Source organism: Centroberyx gerrardi, chromosome 1, assembly GCF_048128805.1.
Source record: "Centroberyx gerrardi isolate f3 chromosome 1, fCenGer3.hap1.cur.20231027, whole genome shotgun sequence".
NCBI classification, from domain to species: Eukaryota; Metazoa; Chordata; class Actinopteri; order Beryciformes; family Berycidae; genus Centroberyx; species Centroberyx gerrardi.
This window is the reverse complement of record NC_135997.1, coordinates 6284613-6303833: the sequence shown is the minus strand read 5'-3', so window position 1 is coordinate 6303833 and position 19221 is coordinate 6284613. Positions and strand designations below refer to the sequence as shown.

General features: G+C 44.0%; 1 protein-coding gene across 2 annotated transcripts in view; it reads left to right on the top strand.

The window, feature by feature from the left end:
* neo1a (neogenin 1a) overlaps nt 1-19221 on the top strand; it is a 160000-nt gene that overhangs the window by 138047 nt on the left and 2732 nt on the right. For both annotated transcript variants that reach the window (XM_078285438.1, XM_078285442.1), the window contains exons 14-27: nt 135-245; nt 672-866; nt 1558-1653; nt 5757-5932; nt 9345-9483; nt 11799-11906; nt 12180-12374; nt 14041-14103; nt 14515-14653; nt 14960-15204; nt 15789-15881; nt 16327-16497; nt 17650-17937; nt 18775-18911. In XM_078285438.1, the coding sequence (XP_078141564.1) occupies nt 135-245; nt 672-866; nt 1558-1653; nt 5757-5932; nt 9345-9483; nt 11799-11906; nt 12180-12374; nt 14041-14103; nt 14515-14653; nt 14960-15204; nt 15789-15881; nt 16327-16497; nt 17650-17937; nt 18775-18911 (2156 nt within the window). The remainder of the gene's footprint in view (nt 1-134; nt 246-671; nt 867-1557; nt 1654-5756; nt 5933-9344; nt 9484-11798; nt 11907-12179; nt 12375-14040; nt 14104-14514; nt 14654-14959; nt 15205-15788; nt 15882-16326; nt 16498-17649; nt 17938-18774; nt 18912-19221) is intronic.

Sequence of the window (19221 nt, the reverse complement as noted above, 5' to 3'; positions counted from 1 at the left end):
TAAAACAAAAAACAGGCCCGAGAAAAGGAGAAAAGTTTTAATGGAAGTTTTTATGCTGCTGAGGTTCAGTTCAGCCACATCTTAGTCTAAACTGCAGAGTGTTTTGAGTGGAAACTGTGTGTGTGCCTGTCCAGGTCTGGAGCGGGGGACGGAGTACACCTTCAGAGTGTCGGCCATCACAGTGAACGGCACGGGACCGGCCACCGAGTGGACCACAGCAGAGACCTTCGAGAGCGACCTCGACGGTAACATCAGCTGCTTTACTGAATCCGTACCGGCTGCGTACACACTGCCAGAACTTAGTAGTGACAACTGAATTTATGAATGAGAGGGAATTTGCATTTTTTGTTCTGCATTTCCTATGCAACTTGATCTTTATTCTCTTTTTATGCATTTTAATTCTTTATTTATTCTCTCTTCTTATACACTTTATTGGCTCCTTTTTTTTTATCTTATCCTGTATTTCTTATCTAATGTCTTTATATACCTTGTGTAAAATGTGCTATATAAATAAACTTGCCTTGCCTTGATGCTGGTAAGTGATAGTGTTGCCTTTTTCAGCAGTAGATCAGCTGAAAAACAGTTGAGAATCAGATAAAGTGCCCTGACTAAATAGAATCTTTCTGTCCAACCCACCTACTACGCCCCCCCCCCCCCCCCTCCTCCACCAGAGTCCCGGGTGCCAGACATCCCCAGCTCGCTCCACGTCCGTCCGCTGGTCAACAGCATCGTGGTGAGCTGGACACCGCCGGAGAACCAGGACATCGTGGTGCGCGGTTACACCATCGGCTACGGCATCGGCAGCCCACACGCCCAGACCATCAAAGTAGACTACAAGCAGCGCTACTACAGCATCGAGAACCTCGGTAAGAACGCACCGCCGTTCTTCTGTCATTCTGTCACTGCTCTATTCCTTTTATCACTTTGTGTTCTTGTATTTACTCATGTTGTCATGTTTTCACTGAGATATTGATTTTTTTCTTTTTATTTGTCCCCCACGCAATTTAGTCTTTGGAAGGGATATCTCAGACTCTGATTTTGACTTGGGGGACTGATGCATTATTCCACTGTATTCCAGCATTAAAAAAATTACACAGATTGGCCTAATGGGGGCGCTAGAATAAGAAAAAAAACTCCTACACCATAAATCTGACGGACATGAAACTTGCCACACTGACTTACTCCAGCTATTCTTACAAATTACATTTATTAGAGTAGATTAGAGTAGTTTATTAATATATGGTATCTATTTATTTTGTAATACTACAGTTATCAAAGCCTTAGGAAGGAGTCTAGAAGTGGAGTATGACTGAAAAATTTAATAATCTTCCTAAATGGAGAGATGGGACGGGTGGTATTGTTGCCAAAAAAAAGTATATGCATAATTGAAGCTTTCATTACAATCACAAAGAGATGAATGATTGTATTCAAATATTCACTCTGGCTAATATCGCAATTATGAGTAGGGAGTCTCAAGAGTTTTGGCTTGATTAGCTAGCTGCATCAATTTATCTCTCTCTTCCTCTCTCTCTCTCTCTCTCTCACTCTCTCTCATAGACGCGAGCTCCCACTACGTGATCACACTGAAGGCCTTCAACAATGTGGGCGAGGGGATCCCCGTGTATGAGAGCGCCATCACAAGACCACAGTCAGGTAGGACCTACACACACACACCAATTAAATCTACTTCCTACGGATATGAACCATGTATGATCTTACATTTCAGTACACTACAAACAGTCACAATTCTGTAGTTGCAGCTAGTTCTCAATGCTGCACTTTCTTTCATCTCTAAACTGACAAGATGGTCTTGTCTATACAGTCCATCCATGGTAAAGACTTGCATCCCAATAACTGCGTACTGTTAAGCTCACACATAACAGAAACAACCACGAGGCACACTACACAGAGCATATTGCCATAACCACTCTCCCAAAGAAGACTTGGACTGACATTAAGCTTTGCACTGTCTAACCTGAGATCATTATCAGAGAGAATGTGTCTGGACTCCAAATAACCAAGGAGATAACGGGTCGTCGGGGTATCTCTCCGCTCCGATTAACTCTCCTCTTAATGGCCTCCGGTTCTCTTAAGTCTCCTTTAATCTAATGATCAAAAACTCCCAAATTTTGCCCTAGATTATCTATTGTCTTGATATTAGATTAGAGGCAATAAGCCTCTCTCACATATTGATGGAACAGATGTCTTATCACAAGATTTGGCCAGAAATATTATTTGAGAAAATTGTACATCCTCTATAGCCTGTGATGCAGTTATCTTCGCTTTGTCACAGATATCTCTGTTCATTAGAGAAAAAAGGGCTTTGTTGCCTCGGCCAAAGAATACGGCCAATCCCGTTTGGCCGCCAGCCAGACGATCCATAATTCTTTAAGCCTCGGATCACAACCCTGTTGACAATTAGCAGCAGAACTGAAGTCCCGATCCAACGCGCCTGACAATTGATCGGAAAAGTAAAGTGTGAAATACTGCCAGTTAGACAGTGTCTCAACTCTGTTCACACAGTCTGTGTGACACTGTCAGAAGACGGCGTCTCAACCCCACCAGCCCCTGCTCCCCGGGGGGTCCCGGAGTGTGGGCCGTACCCCCGTCTTCTCCCAGCCAGCCTCCCGTCTCCCCGCTCAGCCTTGATCGCTGCAGTTCGTCTTTGCCGCAGCACTATCGCGCCGCTGAGCTGGAGAGGGGCGGGATGCCGGATGACATGAATCGCGTCAACATGCTGCGGGGGGGAGAGGCAGTCCAAATGTGCATACACACACACACACATACACACGCGCACAGGCACACACACAGACACGCACACTTTCTCATACTGTACACCCACTATAACATATATAAGCACTGGCATGCACAGACTTTTTCCTAAGAAGCGCTCTCTCCCTCTCATACTCACACACACAAACACACACAGACACACTGCCGCACACAAGCAAGACCCCCTGTTGTGGCTTTGGCAACCCTCCGTCAGATCCAAACGTTGCCTCTCAAAGCAGAACCAAAGCCCACCACCATCGTCTGCTGCTGAATCCTCGGGGGCGCGTTCCCTTCCTGCCAGTTTGTTCAAGTCGGGATTAAAAAGATGAGCTGACCTACATAGTGCTTTTACTTTTCAAAAAAAAAAACTGAGAAAAACTTGGCGAACTTGGGCTGAGAGACTGCTAGGTTGAATGTGTTGTAATAAGTGACATCTTTATTGAAAAGGGGGGGAAAAGAGGGATTCAGCCCCGTCTGAAATGCAGGTCGGGGGGGCAAGTCAGCCTCTTCGCTGCCGTGTTTTCGAACTTGTAAATGCTGGAGACTGAATCCCTCCGAGCCGGGCAAAGAAATGCAGCTCGCATGCCACTCCGAAACCTCAGTGTGTCTCCGCAAACCACATGAATGCTTGGATCTTCGTCATGCAACACACGCACACACACACACCCACACACACACACACACTCAGGCTCAGTCCGGGGAATATAACGAGGGCAGCGCTGCACAAAGAGGTGTCAAATGGAGCGAGGCGGAGAGGAGAGGTGCAACAAGTGGTCGGGGAGGCGTGTCCTCGCGGCTGACTGACCGGAGCTTTTTCCCTCCGCCGCCGCTGGACCGCGGTCAGAACCTGGAGCGCTGCAGCCAAGTGGCCATCTTGAAGCATTTATCCTTCAACATGGCGGCAATGTTTCTGGCCAGGGAGCTGCTTTTTTTAGCCTGTCTTCTGTGCACAAACATACTGTATATGTACACACACACGCACTAGGGTTTACGAGGCTGTAATAGGCAGGTACTTTACACATGTGTTTTCATGCAAACACATACACCCTCTCTCTCTCTCTCTCTCTCTCTCTCTCACTCGCACACACATACACACGCACAGATTGTTAAGCAACAGGTTCTTGTTACACAGCAAAAGTACTATTCATCATATCCAAGTGTTGGATTACATAGTATATGGGGCCCTTAAAAGGGAATACCACTAAATTAAAATAAGCTGTTTCTATTCTATAGTCTGTTCTATACTGATAGACATTCACTACTGTTTTCATATGACTAGAATCAAGACAGACGAGTTAGAGAGCTGATAGCAGTGCTGCTGTATGGGTCTTACTTGGATGTTAAAGAGCAGCTGAACATTCATTTGGTGAAATCAGTCTCCCACTCATTTTCGAAAGAGCAGCTTGTGGCTGTAAATCAGTCACTGCGTTTACATGCAGGCTTGTAAAGGACTATCTGTCTAAACCGACGAAAAAGTAATTGGGTGCCAAACTGTTTACATGTGTGAGGGAGCATGTGATCAGCTCCATACATGTTAAAGCTGGTGATTTGAATTATTTCATTTTTGACTTGTACATGGATGTCATTGCCAAAACTATAAAAGCCCACGGCTTAATTACAGCCAATAACCCACATGAATGAGAAACCTCTTTGTAAGCCTTATATGTGGCTCCATAGCCTCTGCATTTTTTGGGTTGTGTTAATTTATTTATGGATGAGACTTCTTGAGTCTTCTTCTTCCCTTATTTTCTTTTAGCCCACAAGTGCGCCACATTGCCATCCATGTACCTGTAGTGTGTGAATGAATAATATGCAAGAGCATGCGCACCACGACCGACTGAAGGTTTACATGATCGCAGCTGGATGTGAAAAGCGGATTGTCACCAGGATAATCCAGCACTTCCAACAGGATTGCATTTTCAATCGGATTGGCGTTGGTCAGTATATTCCAAAACGATTAGGTCTATATGAGGTCCTGCAATTGGGAATAAGTCTGAAATAGTCCAATTAATATGATTACTTGACTGCATGTAAACATAGTCAGTGTTACATCAAGCTAGGTTCTCAAGTTTATAGCTTTAATAGAGCATCATTCATATTTTCCAGTACTGATTGGACTCGCTGGAGAGTGGGAAAGACTGAAAACAGCCTTTCACCACAAGCTTTCCACTGTAAGGTTTTGAGCCTCAGCACTAGATACATACATAACGTCCACCACTTGTCCGTGACCCTCATCTCTCCGCTGGCTGTGGGCTGCGAGTTACTTAGAGCCTGAATGTTGTTTCTCCAAGCCTGAAGGACATAATGCACCTTGTTATTGTTACTCTGCAAGAGTGAAATGTTCCAGTGCATTCAGTTTTCCCACATTTACCCACTTTGCATTAAAATGTTGTAGGTTTTGAAAAGATCCGTCTTTTTATAAACACATTTCTATATTGTCTAGGTTGGTCAAAGTAACTCACGTAATAAGTTGGCTGTAGGATTGTGGATTTTATCCCTGCTTTCGCTCTAGTTCCCCAATAGACCTACAGTAATCTTTCTTTATGAATAAAGGATTTCTTTTTCTCTGTCCATAGTGCTACCTAAAGACAATAAACCATGTACTGTACTGTACTTGTGTATAGCAACCAAGTCTGTAGATGCGTCTTATTGTAGAGGTAGTTGTCTGTTTGTCTAATAGAATCTTTTCTCTCTTTCTCTTCACCCTTCCCAATCCCATCTTTGTTGCACTCTCGTTCTCTTCCTCCTCTCCCTCCCCTCGTCGTCCTCCTTCATTTTAACTCATTAACCTTATTTCTCCTGTTGGTCCCTCCCTGCATCCTGTTTTGATTCCACTGTCTGATCCACCATGCCACGCCTCTCTTCATGTTTTAATTTGGGCCATTTTAATTTGTGTGTGTGTGTGCGTGCTAACTGCTGGTATGCAGACCCCATAGACCCCGATGTTGATCTGTATGAACTCTTCCATGCTCCATACACCCCAGTACCAGACCCCACCCCCATGCTGCCACCCGTGGGTGTTCAAGCCTCTGTGCTGAGCCACGACACCATCAAGGTGACCTGGGCCGACAACTCGCTGCCCAAGAACCAAAAGATCACAGATGCCCGCTACTACACAGTGCGCTGGAAGACCAACATCCCTGCCAACACCAAGATGAAGGTAAGAATGTCTTGTAGTGTTCAGTCAATTTAGAAGTACACTAAATCCTTGGACACTCCACATTTTTCTGTATTTTAACTCTTCTCTCCCACATTTTAGAATAATAGTAAAGACATCAAAACTATGAAATTACACAAATGGAATTATGCAGTACCAGAAAAGTGTTAAACAAATCACAACTATCTTATATTTTAGATTCTTTAAAGTAGCCACCCTTTGCCTTGATGGAAAGGCAAAGGCTTTGGAAAGAAATTCACACATAGGATCAACTTCACTATTTATATTTGTCTAAGAAACAAATTTCAAGCGTTCAAGCATAAGCCTTTAGATCAAAATGGCTTTAAGAGAATGAAAAACATAGTACATTCAATCAGGTGCGTCCAAACTTTTGACTGGTAGTGTAGGTATCTTGAAATTTTTACAATTCGAAAGGGTTTTTTTATTATGTTCTGAAATCCTTTTTATTAATTTAGCTGAGGATGAGTTCCCCAGCAAAAGAAGCTCCAGGTTAAATTTTGAACTGAAAAATAAATTGAACTCAACTATTGCAGAAGCTCACTCTCCTTTTCCAGTGCAGGTCAGCACTTTTAAGCTCAAGTAACTTGTTTACAATGCGGTGTAATTCAGTTAACTACAACTCAGATCAGTTCAGTCTGATCAGACTTTGATGATATACCTTCATTCAATACTGTTATGGTTTCCTTTCATTTCAGTGCAGTGGGACTTTGTGAATCCCTTCAGGCCCGTGCTTACCAGAGAAATGTATTGATGTTCTGAAAATAGAAAGTAATGTCATACGACTCTATATAATAACACATTCCCCCCACAGCTCCCAAGCGCAGTGGCAGCATAATGCTGGTATTTGCAGCAGACCAATAATCCATTTTCATCCAGCCTTCAAAATACAACAAAGGGAACTAGTCAGTCTACAGCCTCACACAGCCGTTTTTTAGCAGAGAAGTTCTTCCCTAAGATTTAGTGTTGCAGTGTTAAACTCCCTCTCGACATTCCTCTAGGTTGAGTCAGAGACGGCTTGTCCTACAAGTCACAGGGTCGAGTCGATAGAACGCCATAAACCCAAGAATTTAACTGAACCAAACTCCAAGCTCGGTTCTCTCTCAGTTAACATACAGCTGACAGAAACAAGCTTTGCATAGAGACTAAAGATTAAACAGGAGATTGGCAAACTCATCATATGTGTTGGTTGGAAGATTGAGACCAGACTTCTGTATTACCACTAGCATTGCCAAAGTCAACTTTATTTTATTTTCACAGATAAAACATGAGATTTCCACATGTTACTACTTCATGGTCTACAAAGGACATACCAGACATTTACAGCAGCTATCATTTGTTATTTTAACCTCTCAGTTACTTTTTGTAATTGGCTATAAGGACGTAACCTGGATAAAATGTTTTCCTATGCATTCCTATGGCAGATCTTGTCTGAGTGTCCTACTGTGAGGTTGGCCCGGCTCCTCTAACTCTACAACTGGATGAATATATCCAGAAAGCAGTGGTTCTATAAAACCATAAAGGCCTACTATGGTGAATTATGTCAAAGTTTTCTGTTTGATAACTATCCTTGTGCTCGTAATCAAATTCTAATCAGAATCAAGCCCATTTCTGGAGATAGCAGGATTCATAGACAGTGAAATGATAACATTGATTGGATGGAGCTGATGTCATTCAGCTGCAGGTCCAGTGTCAGTGTGTATGAAGTCACGTGTGATGGTTTGACGTACTAAACACAGGCAGCAGAGATACAGAGGGACGCAATGAGCCAAGCCCTGAAATAAGGTGTTTGAGATTCAGCCTCTGATCCCCGCCCTGTAATTCAATTATGATCATCACTTATCTCCAAATACTGGATCACAATCAGTGTGTGTGCACGTGTGTGTGTGTGTGTGTGTGCATGTGCAGTTTCGCGCATGCGTACAAACCTGTGAGGCAGCAGAGCCCAGATAAAGGCCCGCGTTTACTGATAAATTATTCAACAAGGACAAGACAAACTGAGAGCTGGAAAAAGAGGGCGAAGACCTGACAGTGCGTTCTCAATACACCCAGCTCACAGGACTCACGCACACACACACACACAAACACCACCGCTCAGCAGTCAACTCTTGTACAGGATGTTTATACCCAGCTCTCTTTCATTAATCCTGGCCTTGCCACACAGGCTTCGCACCGCCATTTTCTTAAAAATGACTTTTGAATAGATTTTTGATTCATTAGTCTTTGCACTTAGTGAAGTGAAAGGAAAATGGGAGAGAGGGGGTATCCCTGACATAACAGATATATGGTATAACGTACAGCTCGGCCTGCTGACGCCCCTGGGTGCCCACATTGGTTTGGTTCTCACACTGTGACACTAATTATGGAGGTCCACAGGCTCATTACATTTGTCTGTACTATTACCAAATCCAGTATATTAACAAGACTATTAGAGCGGTCTTTTTTATCAACTCAGCCTACTGAGGTGTACAGTGAACAGTGAGTCATATTCGACTGTTACATCTTAAACATTAGCACTGCTATATTTAAGACCAGTATATAACCAGCAGCGATGACTTGGGTCCACACCTTGACGCTGCTCTCCTTCATCTCCTCCCGCCTGTTAGAGCGCGCACAGCTAGACAAGCATGTGCATTATTCAAGAGATGACTGCTCTCAAACCAGCTGCCTGTTTCTTCGGAACACAGTGTTTTCTTTTCCTATCCCACTGCCCTCTGCTTGACAGCCCCCGACGGAGAACTGAGTTTTTGTCATAGCACGCAATGTTATAGATAGGATTGCCAGACACCAACTAACCTTAGCTGCTGCTGCTGCGACCCCATGAGCTCCCGCCTGCGAGCCAGAGCCGTGCCGCTTTCATCACCTCACCTGCCGCTTCAGGCCAGCAGAGGTCAGGATATAGGAGTGAGAAATCAAAAGTAACGATATTAAGTCTGTAATGCTAATTTGAGGTTTGTGATGTCATATGCATGTTAAGCGCGCATAGCACCCATGCTGTATTGAGTGTTGTGTAAAAGCTTGATGTTGTGCTCATGTTGGTAGAGTATTTGGGATTAATGCTTATTTGTAATGACCAGACTTACAGTATATCTGACTCTGACTCTCTTTGTGGCACTGATTGTTTGAGCAGCACACAATATCTATGTAAAAGGTTTGGTTTCCACTCGGTGCTCAATGTCTGTAATGTATCATCAACACATTACTGCGCTCAGACAGGTCGGTGTTTTATCCTGTCAATAGAAATCGGCACTGAAAAAATGAAAAAGATAGTCTAACAGAAGATCACTCTATTCCCAAGGTGCCCAAGGTGTGTAATGTACCATCATAGAAACTCAGTGTATGTTTTTGTGTGTGTGTGTGTGTGTGTGTTTGTGTGTGTGTCTGTGTGTGTCCCTAGACGGCCAACACCACCAGCCTGAGCCACATGGTGACGGGACTGAAGCCCAACACGCTGTACGAGTTCTCCGTCATGGTGACCAAAGGCCGCCGCACCAGCACCTGGAGCATGACAGCCCAGGGCACCACCTTCGAGACCAGTAGGAGCACTAGCATCACACACACACACACACACACACACAAATTTGCATACATACACAAAATGCACACACACACAAGGACATGAACCAAACACTTCCAGCGGAACGAGCTCCTGGCTGGGTGGAGGTAACGCTTTGTGCAGCCAGCAAGGAAGAAGAGGAGACACTGGAGGACACTGCACAATAGAATATGAACCAAAAACTAAGATATTTAAATTGCATAAGAAGGTAGGGTATTTATCAGTAGAGTTCACAGTAATTACAACTGATATTAAGAAAAACCGTTGCAAATTTGGCAATTTAGGAATGCAATTTCAATACTTCTCTACTACTGTTTTCACTGAGAGCAAGTTGCATTTACCCCACTTTAATGCAACAACAATATTAAATTCTGTTTATTTGGTGACCTAATCACAAAATAGGATTATGTAATGAATTTAGTTAAAAAAATGAAATGATTTTTTGTCTATGTTTTTGTCTAGATTTGCAGAGCCATGACCAAGAGTTTCCACCTGAATAGCAATAGAGCCGGAGACCAAGGCCTGGGTCGTTTTTTAGGGCTTCAAGCTCATAGCGCTGAAACCATATTGTTTTTTTATTGGTTTATTATCCCTTTCCTGCCTGACTGATCGTTAAACTTCTTCCGTCTCTGCTGCAGAGACACGGTGGGCGAACTCAGTGGCACCTCTGTTTGTCGCAGTTCTCATACTAAATAATTACTGCATGTCTCAACATTGTTTTTAGACACTTACTTCACCATTCAATGCCACCCCTCTGTAAGCTGGGTCAAAATGGCATATGTATCACCATACAAATTTCTCCTAGTGCTATCACCATAGCAACATATAGTCCTTTTTGAATCCTTTTTACAACTGTAGTTATGCCTCCGCGCCGGCGACAGCCGTGGCCGGAGGCATTATGTTTTCGGGTTGTCCATCCGTCCGTCCCATTCTCGTGAACGCGATATCTCAGGAACGCCTTGAGGGAATTTCTTCAAATTTGACACAAACGTCCACTTGGACTCAAGGATGAACTGATTAGAATTTGGTGGTCAAAGGTCAAGGTCACTGTGACCTCACAAAAGACGTTTTTGGCCATAACTCAAGAATTCATACGCTAATTATGACAAAATTTCACACAAATGTCTAATAGGATGAAGTGATGACATTTTATATCCAAAAGTTCAAAGGTCAACTTCACTGTGACATCATAATGTTTTGCTTGCCACTGTAGCTGAGAAAACGATCTTGGGTCATTCTACAAAAACGGTGGAAGTGCTGTCACTTACTTTTGCAGACACCAAAATCCTTTAAGTTGACCTAATAATCACATTAATTATATATGTTCAAGACTGTCCTTGCAATGATAAAACGATAAAAGTTTATTGGCGGAGGCATACGACCGCGAGGCGGTTATTTCTAGTTTCAATCTATATTGAAATATACTTTCCACTGAGGTTTCTGCAGCGCTGTGTACACAAATACATATTAAAATTCTTATTCAAAAAAGTGTCAGTGTCTGTGCTTTTATTTTGAAGGCGAAATTGCTGAATTGAAAGTTAGCTTGACACTAAACCTGACATTAAAAACATAAACAACTAATATCCATTTAAACAACTTCTAGAAACATGAAGTGAAGCTGCTTATTCATAGTATTCTGTTACATCACCACACGACCATCAGAAAGATAACAGGTGATAATAATAAATTAACAGGTGATTATAATCAAATGACAGCCACATCCAATGAGCTGTGTGTATGGTGAAGCACCATATTGGTAGAAATGCATGTGAATACTATGAATAGAAACTTCTATGGACATGAAGTGAAACTTGTCCGTTTTTAAAAAGAGAGAGATACAGCCAGTGTTCATTTCTGCCCAGCCAGGGTTACACACACACACACACACACACATACACACAAAGGGCACCACCTTTGAGACCAGTAGATCACTAACACACACAAACAAAATCCACATACACACAAATACATGAACATCCACACTCACGCATATACAAATAATGCACATCTACACACACACACACACACACACACACACGTTTACCTATACATGTACACTATTGGGCACCACCTTACACCACACATACACCAAACATTTCACATACCCACACAAAATGCACATATGCATAAATAAATGCTCATCTACACACACGCACTTTAACACATGTATAGATAGAGGCCTACATGCGCAGTTTACTCGATTCAAATCATCCATCATCGCTTGTTAACCAGTCCTGACCTTTGATCTTTTTGTCAACACAATGTCCTGATGCCAATATCCAATCCCCACCACAGTTCCCAGCTCCTCCCCGAAAGACGTGACGGTGGTGAGCAAGGAGAGCAAGCCTCGCACCATCATCGTCAACTGGCAGCCGCCCTCCGAAGCCAACGGCAAGATCACCGGTCAGTCTGAGCTTCTGTCTCCCTCGCTCTCCCTCATTCTCTTCCTCTCTCTCTCTCTCTGCCTGTCTGCCTCTCTCTTTGTCTCTCTCACACGTATTTTTTGGTCTCACAGATAAATCCAGGATTAAAGGCAGTGGCTTGGGCTAGCGTTGAACCGATATGGGTTTTTGAAGGCCAATACCAAAGCCAATATTGTTAGACTGACTGATGGCAGAATGTCTTTTGAATGACTTGTAATTGATCTCTCTCTCTCTTTGACCGTCCCCACTCTAGGCTATATCATCTACTACAGTACAGATGTGAACGCCGAGGTCCACGACTGGGTCATTGAACCGGTGGTGGGAAACCGTCTGACCCACCAGATCCAGGAGCTGACGCTGGACACCACCTACTACTTCAAGATCCAGGCCCGCAACTCCAAGGGCATGGGCCCCATGTCCGAGGCCGTGCAGTTCCGCACTCCCAAGAGTAAGTTTGATTAAAGGGTCCGAGGATCCAAGGCTGCGTTTTTCTTATTCCCATGGATAATTGGCCAAACACAGACAACATAACATCACGTCAAGATATTCCATATTCCAGTGCAGCTACAATGGTATTTGGTTTGATATCAGAATATTTTTCAGCGATCTAAAACATCAATGGTAAACGTCGGGTTTTGGTGTCAGTCTCTCAGAATCAAAGAGCAAAAGGCTTCTTTCTAGACTCACTATTTTGCACAGACACTCAACAATCACACAGAGAATCCATCATAGAAGAGACAGAAAGACCAATTTCTCCACTGACAGTAGCCTCAATAGACCAGAATGCAATGCAGCCACAGTGTGCATCTTTGTGGATCTGTCGTCGGTAGTGTGTGTGAAATACAAAAGACCTCTTCAGTGTTTTTTCTGTCTTTTGAACAATCGGCACGGCACACGACGCATTGTATTTTTTTTCCTTTCTCACTTTTTCTCGACTAGAAAAACTTGCTACACTATCGCTCTCTCCACCTACACATATAGAGCTCAGAGAACCTCTTTTTCTGAAGGTTGTCAAAACACAGGCAGACAAGACTGAGGGGAAGTGCTTTCCTGGAATGCATTGAACTTGCATCGCAAAATGATACAGTGTAAGAGTGTCCAAGGGTGGATTTTTCATTTTAACTTTAACAAATCATATTGTGGACTTAAATGCATTTTCTAGTTGATGCTCCAGACAAATTTTCATGATCAAGGTGCTGTGAGAAAGCGTCTGAGAAGAGCTCAGATTTGGGATTTCCCCCCCAGTCTTCTTGATTGGTGTGAGATGACTGAATTAAGGCGAAGTCTGGACAACAACTTTTTCTGTGCATCCAACAAAGTGGAAAATGCTGTTTTTGCTCCAGTTAAATTATACTCCACAGGCCATATATTGCCAAAACATTTTTATCAGAACATTTTGATGGGGCTGCATCCTTTCAAGGAACATTTTTCTCATGGGAGTTTTAATGAAATCGACAGTATTTTACGGCTGCTTCAAATCGATGTGTTTCATTTCACTGGTTGTGGGCCGCATTTACATTTTTTCTTTAGATGCTTTGCTCATAACATCAGTTTGGCTGTATCTGTAGTACACTCTTCCTCTTTCTAGCTGTACCAGTTTCAGTTATCCTCCTCTCCCTCCACCTCATTCTTTCTTCTAGTTTTGAGTGTTCGCTCACTCTTTCCTCCTCCTCACCATCGCTCACTCGCTGTGTCTTTTTCTGTCTCCCTCACTGCTCTTTTCAGCTAACCTGTTTTTTGCTTTTTATTTTCTCTCCCTCCCTGCTCTCCTTTGGCCTGTTAAGCTGAGTCCTCTGACAAAATGGCTAATGACCAAGGTAAACTCCCTCTCCACACTTTCTCTCTCACTGCTCACCGCTGACTCTGCACCTTGCGTGTGTCTCTTCTCTTCCTCAAGACTTCTATCTTCTGGGCTGACGTAAACTTGGGCTGCATGACTGCAAAACCTGTTTTTGCTTATACAAAATTTTCCAATTTAATTGTAGCGCATTAAAGTTTTATAGAGGCATAAATATGAGAGTAGAGAAGGAGATATAAGCACTTAAGAGAATTTAAGGAAAATATTTCTGTTCTATTTCTTGCCGTATTCATTCAAACTTTGTGTCCATTGCCAGCCAATGTCCCGATGAAGCCAGGAAGCAACCAGCCTCCTCCTGACGGCTTTGGATCTGCAGTCGGTAAGGTTTCCTCTCATTCAGCTCCTCAGACAGTCATTCAGCTATCATCATATTGTATGTCAAATAGAGGCAAATTAACTCCCACCATGATCTGATTGTGTCACAGAAAAACCTTGAATCTCCAAGAAGTCGGCTTTTACTAAAAATGAAAAGGACTTGCCCACTTTCTTATTCACACAGAATTTGTTTTATTATATTTTGAAAGGACTTTCTGCATCCATATTTTCTCAGTTCAGCTGCGGCTGGCTTGTCAGCGACTCAAGTCACCCAGCAGTTTCTTTTTGGGCGATCAGTTAAGTTTATCTTGTCAGAAATGGCAACAGATCACATGCGATTCATTGCATTTGCTCCTCTCTATCTTTCTTTCTCTCTCTCTCTCTCTCTCTCTCTCTCTCCCTTTCTCCTCACCAGGTAAACCAGGAATGACGAGCGGCGGCGAAAGCCACATCTTGGTCATCGTCATCATCATCTCAGTGGGAGCCTTCACCATCATAGTGGTGGTGGTGGGGGCCTTCCTGTGCACACGACGCACCACGTCCCACCAGAAGAAGTAAGCAGCACCTTGCCCCCTTTCATTTTCTTTGGCACTGTTTGCTCTTTGACATTCCTGGTTCTCTTTTTGTTTCTCGGTCCTCCTTGCTCCCTTCTGATGTATACCCTCTACTTTCTATACTTTCAACATCTTTTATTTACTCTACCTGGCCCAATCTACTGCTCAGCTCTCTCCTGTATCCCTTCTTCCTTGTTCTTAATCATTCATCTTTGTACTCTTTGCTGCCTTCAGTCTATATTAAATGGAGTGAGTCTGTCCTCCGTCCTCGCCGCTCTCACCATTCCCCTGCGTTCCCTCCTCCAGGAAGCGGGCCGCATCCAAGTCCTCCAACGGATCCCACAAATACAAGGGGAACTCCAAAGACCTGAAGCCGCCGGACCTGTGGATCCACCACGAGAGGCTGGAGCTCAAGCCCATGGACAAATCTCCCGAGCCCAACCCGGTCATGACCGACACGCCCATCCCCCGCACCTCGCAGGACATCACGCCGGCCGACGGCAGCCTGGACAGCAACCCCCACATACAGCAGAGGCGCAACTCCTACCGCGGTCAGTCCTGCCAGAGGGGAAGACTTAGAAATGCAATGCTATGGGAAAGAGATCAAAGTAAAATGTCACCCCTGCTGCCCGCTTTGGTCGAGCTTACATGCATAATAATACCTCCCGAGTTTGGTCACGAGACTCGGTATGTGGGGATCCAAGAAGTGCATTTTGGGATAAGAAAACACTGTTGTTTTGCAGGCGGGAGATGTGTTAATGCCTTCAGGTTAGGTTCCAGGAACAAAACATGATTAGTGGAGTCTTGGAGATTTTGCCATTTTGTTGTTTATTTGTTTCACAAGTCAATGCCTGTCTGGTGCTCTTGTTTCCTTTGTGATTATCATGCAAAACATTTCATGCTTTTCATACATTATGTCCATTACTGGTCATGATTACAGTGCTGCTAGGATACACGTTCACTACTATTAATATTTACAAAAGAGCAAATCCAAACAACATAATTGGCTGTTAGAGTGAAAAATGATATTCATAAGAAAAACCCAATGAAATAATCAGGAACCACAGATGGATCACAAAGAGAGCAGGCAAATAGCAGCTCTTTCTGATTGGCTGGTTTCCGCCGTACCTTTTAGGCCACGAATCAGAGGACAGCATGTCTACACTAGCAGGCCGACGGGGGATGAGGCCTAAAATGATGATGCCATTTGACGCACAGCCGCCTCAGCGTAAGTGTGTGTGTGAGTGAGTGAGTGAGTGTGTATGATGATAAGTGAGTTTTGTCATACTCCATGATTGATCGGCAGTCAGTTCAGAAAATATTCACATAAATTCAGCAGCTATTGCATAAAGATGTATTAGTGTATCACTGAATATGATAAAAAAAATAGTCACCAGGAGAGCTTAGCACATCTAATCTGATGAACAGCGGTTTCTAGCTCCTAAGTCAAAGTCCATTTCATGCTTGACACAAACGTTTAAATCTGTTTTTTTCCTGACTTGCTTATATGTGGTGTCTGAGTGAGAGACAGAGGGGATATTTGAGTGTGTCTAGTACAGAAAAAACGCATGTTTGTGCATTTAACTAATAGTATTTCCACATCCATCGTCATTACAGCTGGTTAAACATCTTGTCCTGTGTGTGTGTGTGTGTGTGTCCATTTCCATTCACAGCTGTGATTAGTGCTCACCCCATCCATTCCCTTGATAACCATCACCACCATTATCACATGGGCAGCCTGGCATCGCCGACCCGCAGCTACCTCTACCACCAGGGCAGTGGGCACCCGCGCCCGCACGCCTGCGCCACCCCCATCTCCCATCTAGACAGGGTGGACTCCACAGGTGAGACCGCTGCCACACGCTGGACGGCAGGGGGATTACAGAGGAGCGGGTAGTGGCTGCAGAGGAGCGGGTAGTGCCGAGGACAGGGCCGGGTCATGCTCATTTTGTCTCCATTCATTCGTTCATTCATTCAGTCATTCATTCAAGCAGAAATGCCATCTCATTACATTCATATTTGAGTTTTCCAAAGCAGTACTAACCACTCTTTTGCCTTCCCAAATCACTTTTTTATGTCCTCTGTGCTCTCCTAAACTCCACATGACTTTCACCAAAACAAGCTCAACTTTCCCACCAGGGACGCAGTTAGATGTGCTATTGATTCGAATGTTGTGCAGTCTAGTCGATAAGTCGCAAAGAATGAGCGATTAAGGGCTCAACCTGGGGTTTGGACACCAACCTCGTACTTTCCGGACCTTTCTGTGTTTATGCCATGTTTTAATCTCTTCTCGCTTAAGAAACTTCTAAAGGTCACCGTCAGCGCTAACTCGTGTTTTTCTCAGCACCTTATTCAGAGGGTTCGTGAAAGATGGACAGTTCCCTTTACAGATAAGAAAGAACCTCATCGGCAAATGTAAAATGGCCGATCCCTGCATACGATAAACCTGAAATGTATTTCTAACGGTGTGGCTACTGACCAGGGTTTGTCCAGAGTCCAAGATGAATCCTAAATGCTAAAAATGCTTAATGAGGGAGCAACTTTAATGGTGGTGGTGGCAGCCAAGAATCTACCAAGTCACTTAAAAAGGGCCAGAAGGAGGATGTCGATAAGTGCACCCTAGTCGCATATGAAACCCTCATCATCGTATATGGTGTAATTAGCCTGTAATAAAGACAATGTCTAGTTAATATATTATAAATTTGATACTAGAGGATTCCCAAAATCTTCTGTACTACATTTTGCCACATAGACTAACATTAATGATTACTGAATGACATTTTTATTAGAAAAAACTTGAAATAATAAAGACTTCAAGATACTTTTACCCAAGCCTATAGGGAACCTGTGTCCTTTGAACTTTGACTTTAATAGGTGCATAAATGTGGGATGGGCGTTAGCTTAATGCCTGTCCAGGTTTCTGTCCATATCTCCAAAGCCTGAGGACGCAGCCTGTAAACCCGTCTCCTCGTTCCTCCCCCCCCTCCCCTCCTCAGAGTCGGTGAGGAACACTCCCAGCTCTGAGCCTCTGCCCCCAGCCACCGCCTCGTCCCAGGCCTCCTGCCCCTCGGAGCTCCTGGCCGACCCGGAGGGCAGCTACCACGGCTCCAGCACCACGGAGGAGGAGCCCAGCTACTCCAGCAACCTGCCGCCCCACCGCCCCGCCCACCCGCACCCCCACGCCCACCCGCTCAAGAGCTTCGCCGTACCCGCCATCCCCGCCACCGGTCACCCAACATACGAGTCGCCGGCCCTGCCCAGTACCCCCCTGCTCGCTCAAACCGGTGAGCGGCCACACACACACACACACACACACTCTTAAGCCTTGTTCACACTACAAGACTGTACAAATCAGACAGACTAAACGACCGTTTTTTTTAACGATGGTTTCATCATTCAAAAACATATTCCTACTCATTCAGAACAGTTCTTTTTAAGTACAATTACAAAAATAGGTATAACTTGCTTCATGTGTTCTAACTTGTATTCTGAAGTGACATTATAGCAAGAAGAACACTGATGAAGAATTGTGTGACTTCTTTCACTTATTTGTAATTTCACACCATTTCTTCTGAGATTTATTCCTTCAAATAAATTGTATAGCAGCTTATCAAGAGTGGAGCAACGAGAGATGTGAATCTCTACTGATGTGAACTATCTATGTGAGTGGGAGTTGTTAAAAATGACTTCTCCTCCAGATCATTCTCTTTTTCTTCCCCCTGTATCTAAATTCCCATCGGCTGTTGCCCGGGATGTCTCTGGTTTTAGTCTTTTACGAGTCTTGAACCGCTTCACACTAAACGAATCTGACCAGACTCGGCCCGACAAAATAAAAAAAACATGTTTGAAAAAATCTTGTTGGACCCAAGTCTCCAGTCTTAAACCCATTCACGCTACAGCAGGATAATCTGGCCAACCATCGGCCCAGACTCACCCCAATGGTCAGGATGTTCCAACCGGACTTAGAATCAGGGTGACCTAGACGTTACACACACTAAATCACCCAGACAGATGTCATTTGGAATAAGGAAGGAGTTTGTTAACTGAGGCTGCAGGTTATTTGTTGTCTTTACTGAACATTGTGTGTTTTTTTTCTGTGTGCATTTCTTTTTCTGGTTCAGGTCCCCCGTCTCACCCCCACGTCGTCAAGACAGCCTCCATCGGGACGCTGGGCAGGACGCGCACACCCATGGTCGTCACCGTGCCCAACGCCCCTGATGTGCCAGAGACCAGCAAGATGCTGGAGGATGTGGACAGCGTGAGTATGGCGCCCCCCGCAGGCCGCTGCTAGCACTGTGGCCTCTTCCCTTGGGAGACGCAAGTGGCTGGGATTGTTTTTGTAAGGCTAATGGTGATGAATGTTTTTCTAGTTATATGTATTTGACCAAAAGTAATATCATGATGATATAGATAGTGCCACATCTCAATTATGTCTTCTGAAATTATGATAACAGTCACACATTCCAAACCCATGTCAGGTTTTGTTTGGGCACTGGATTATATTGGACATTGATTTTAACCACATTTTTGTGTTTGTTCTTTCTCTCTTTTTTCTTTCCAACTTCACT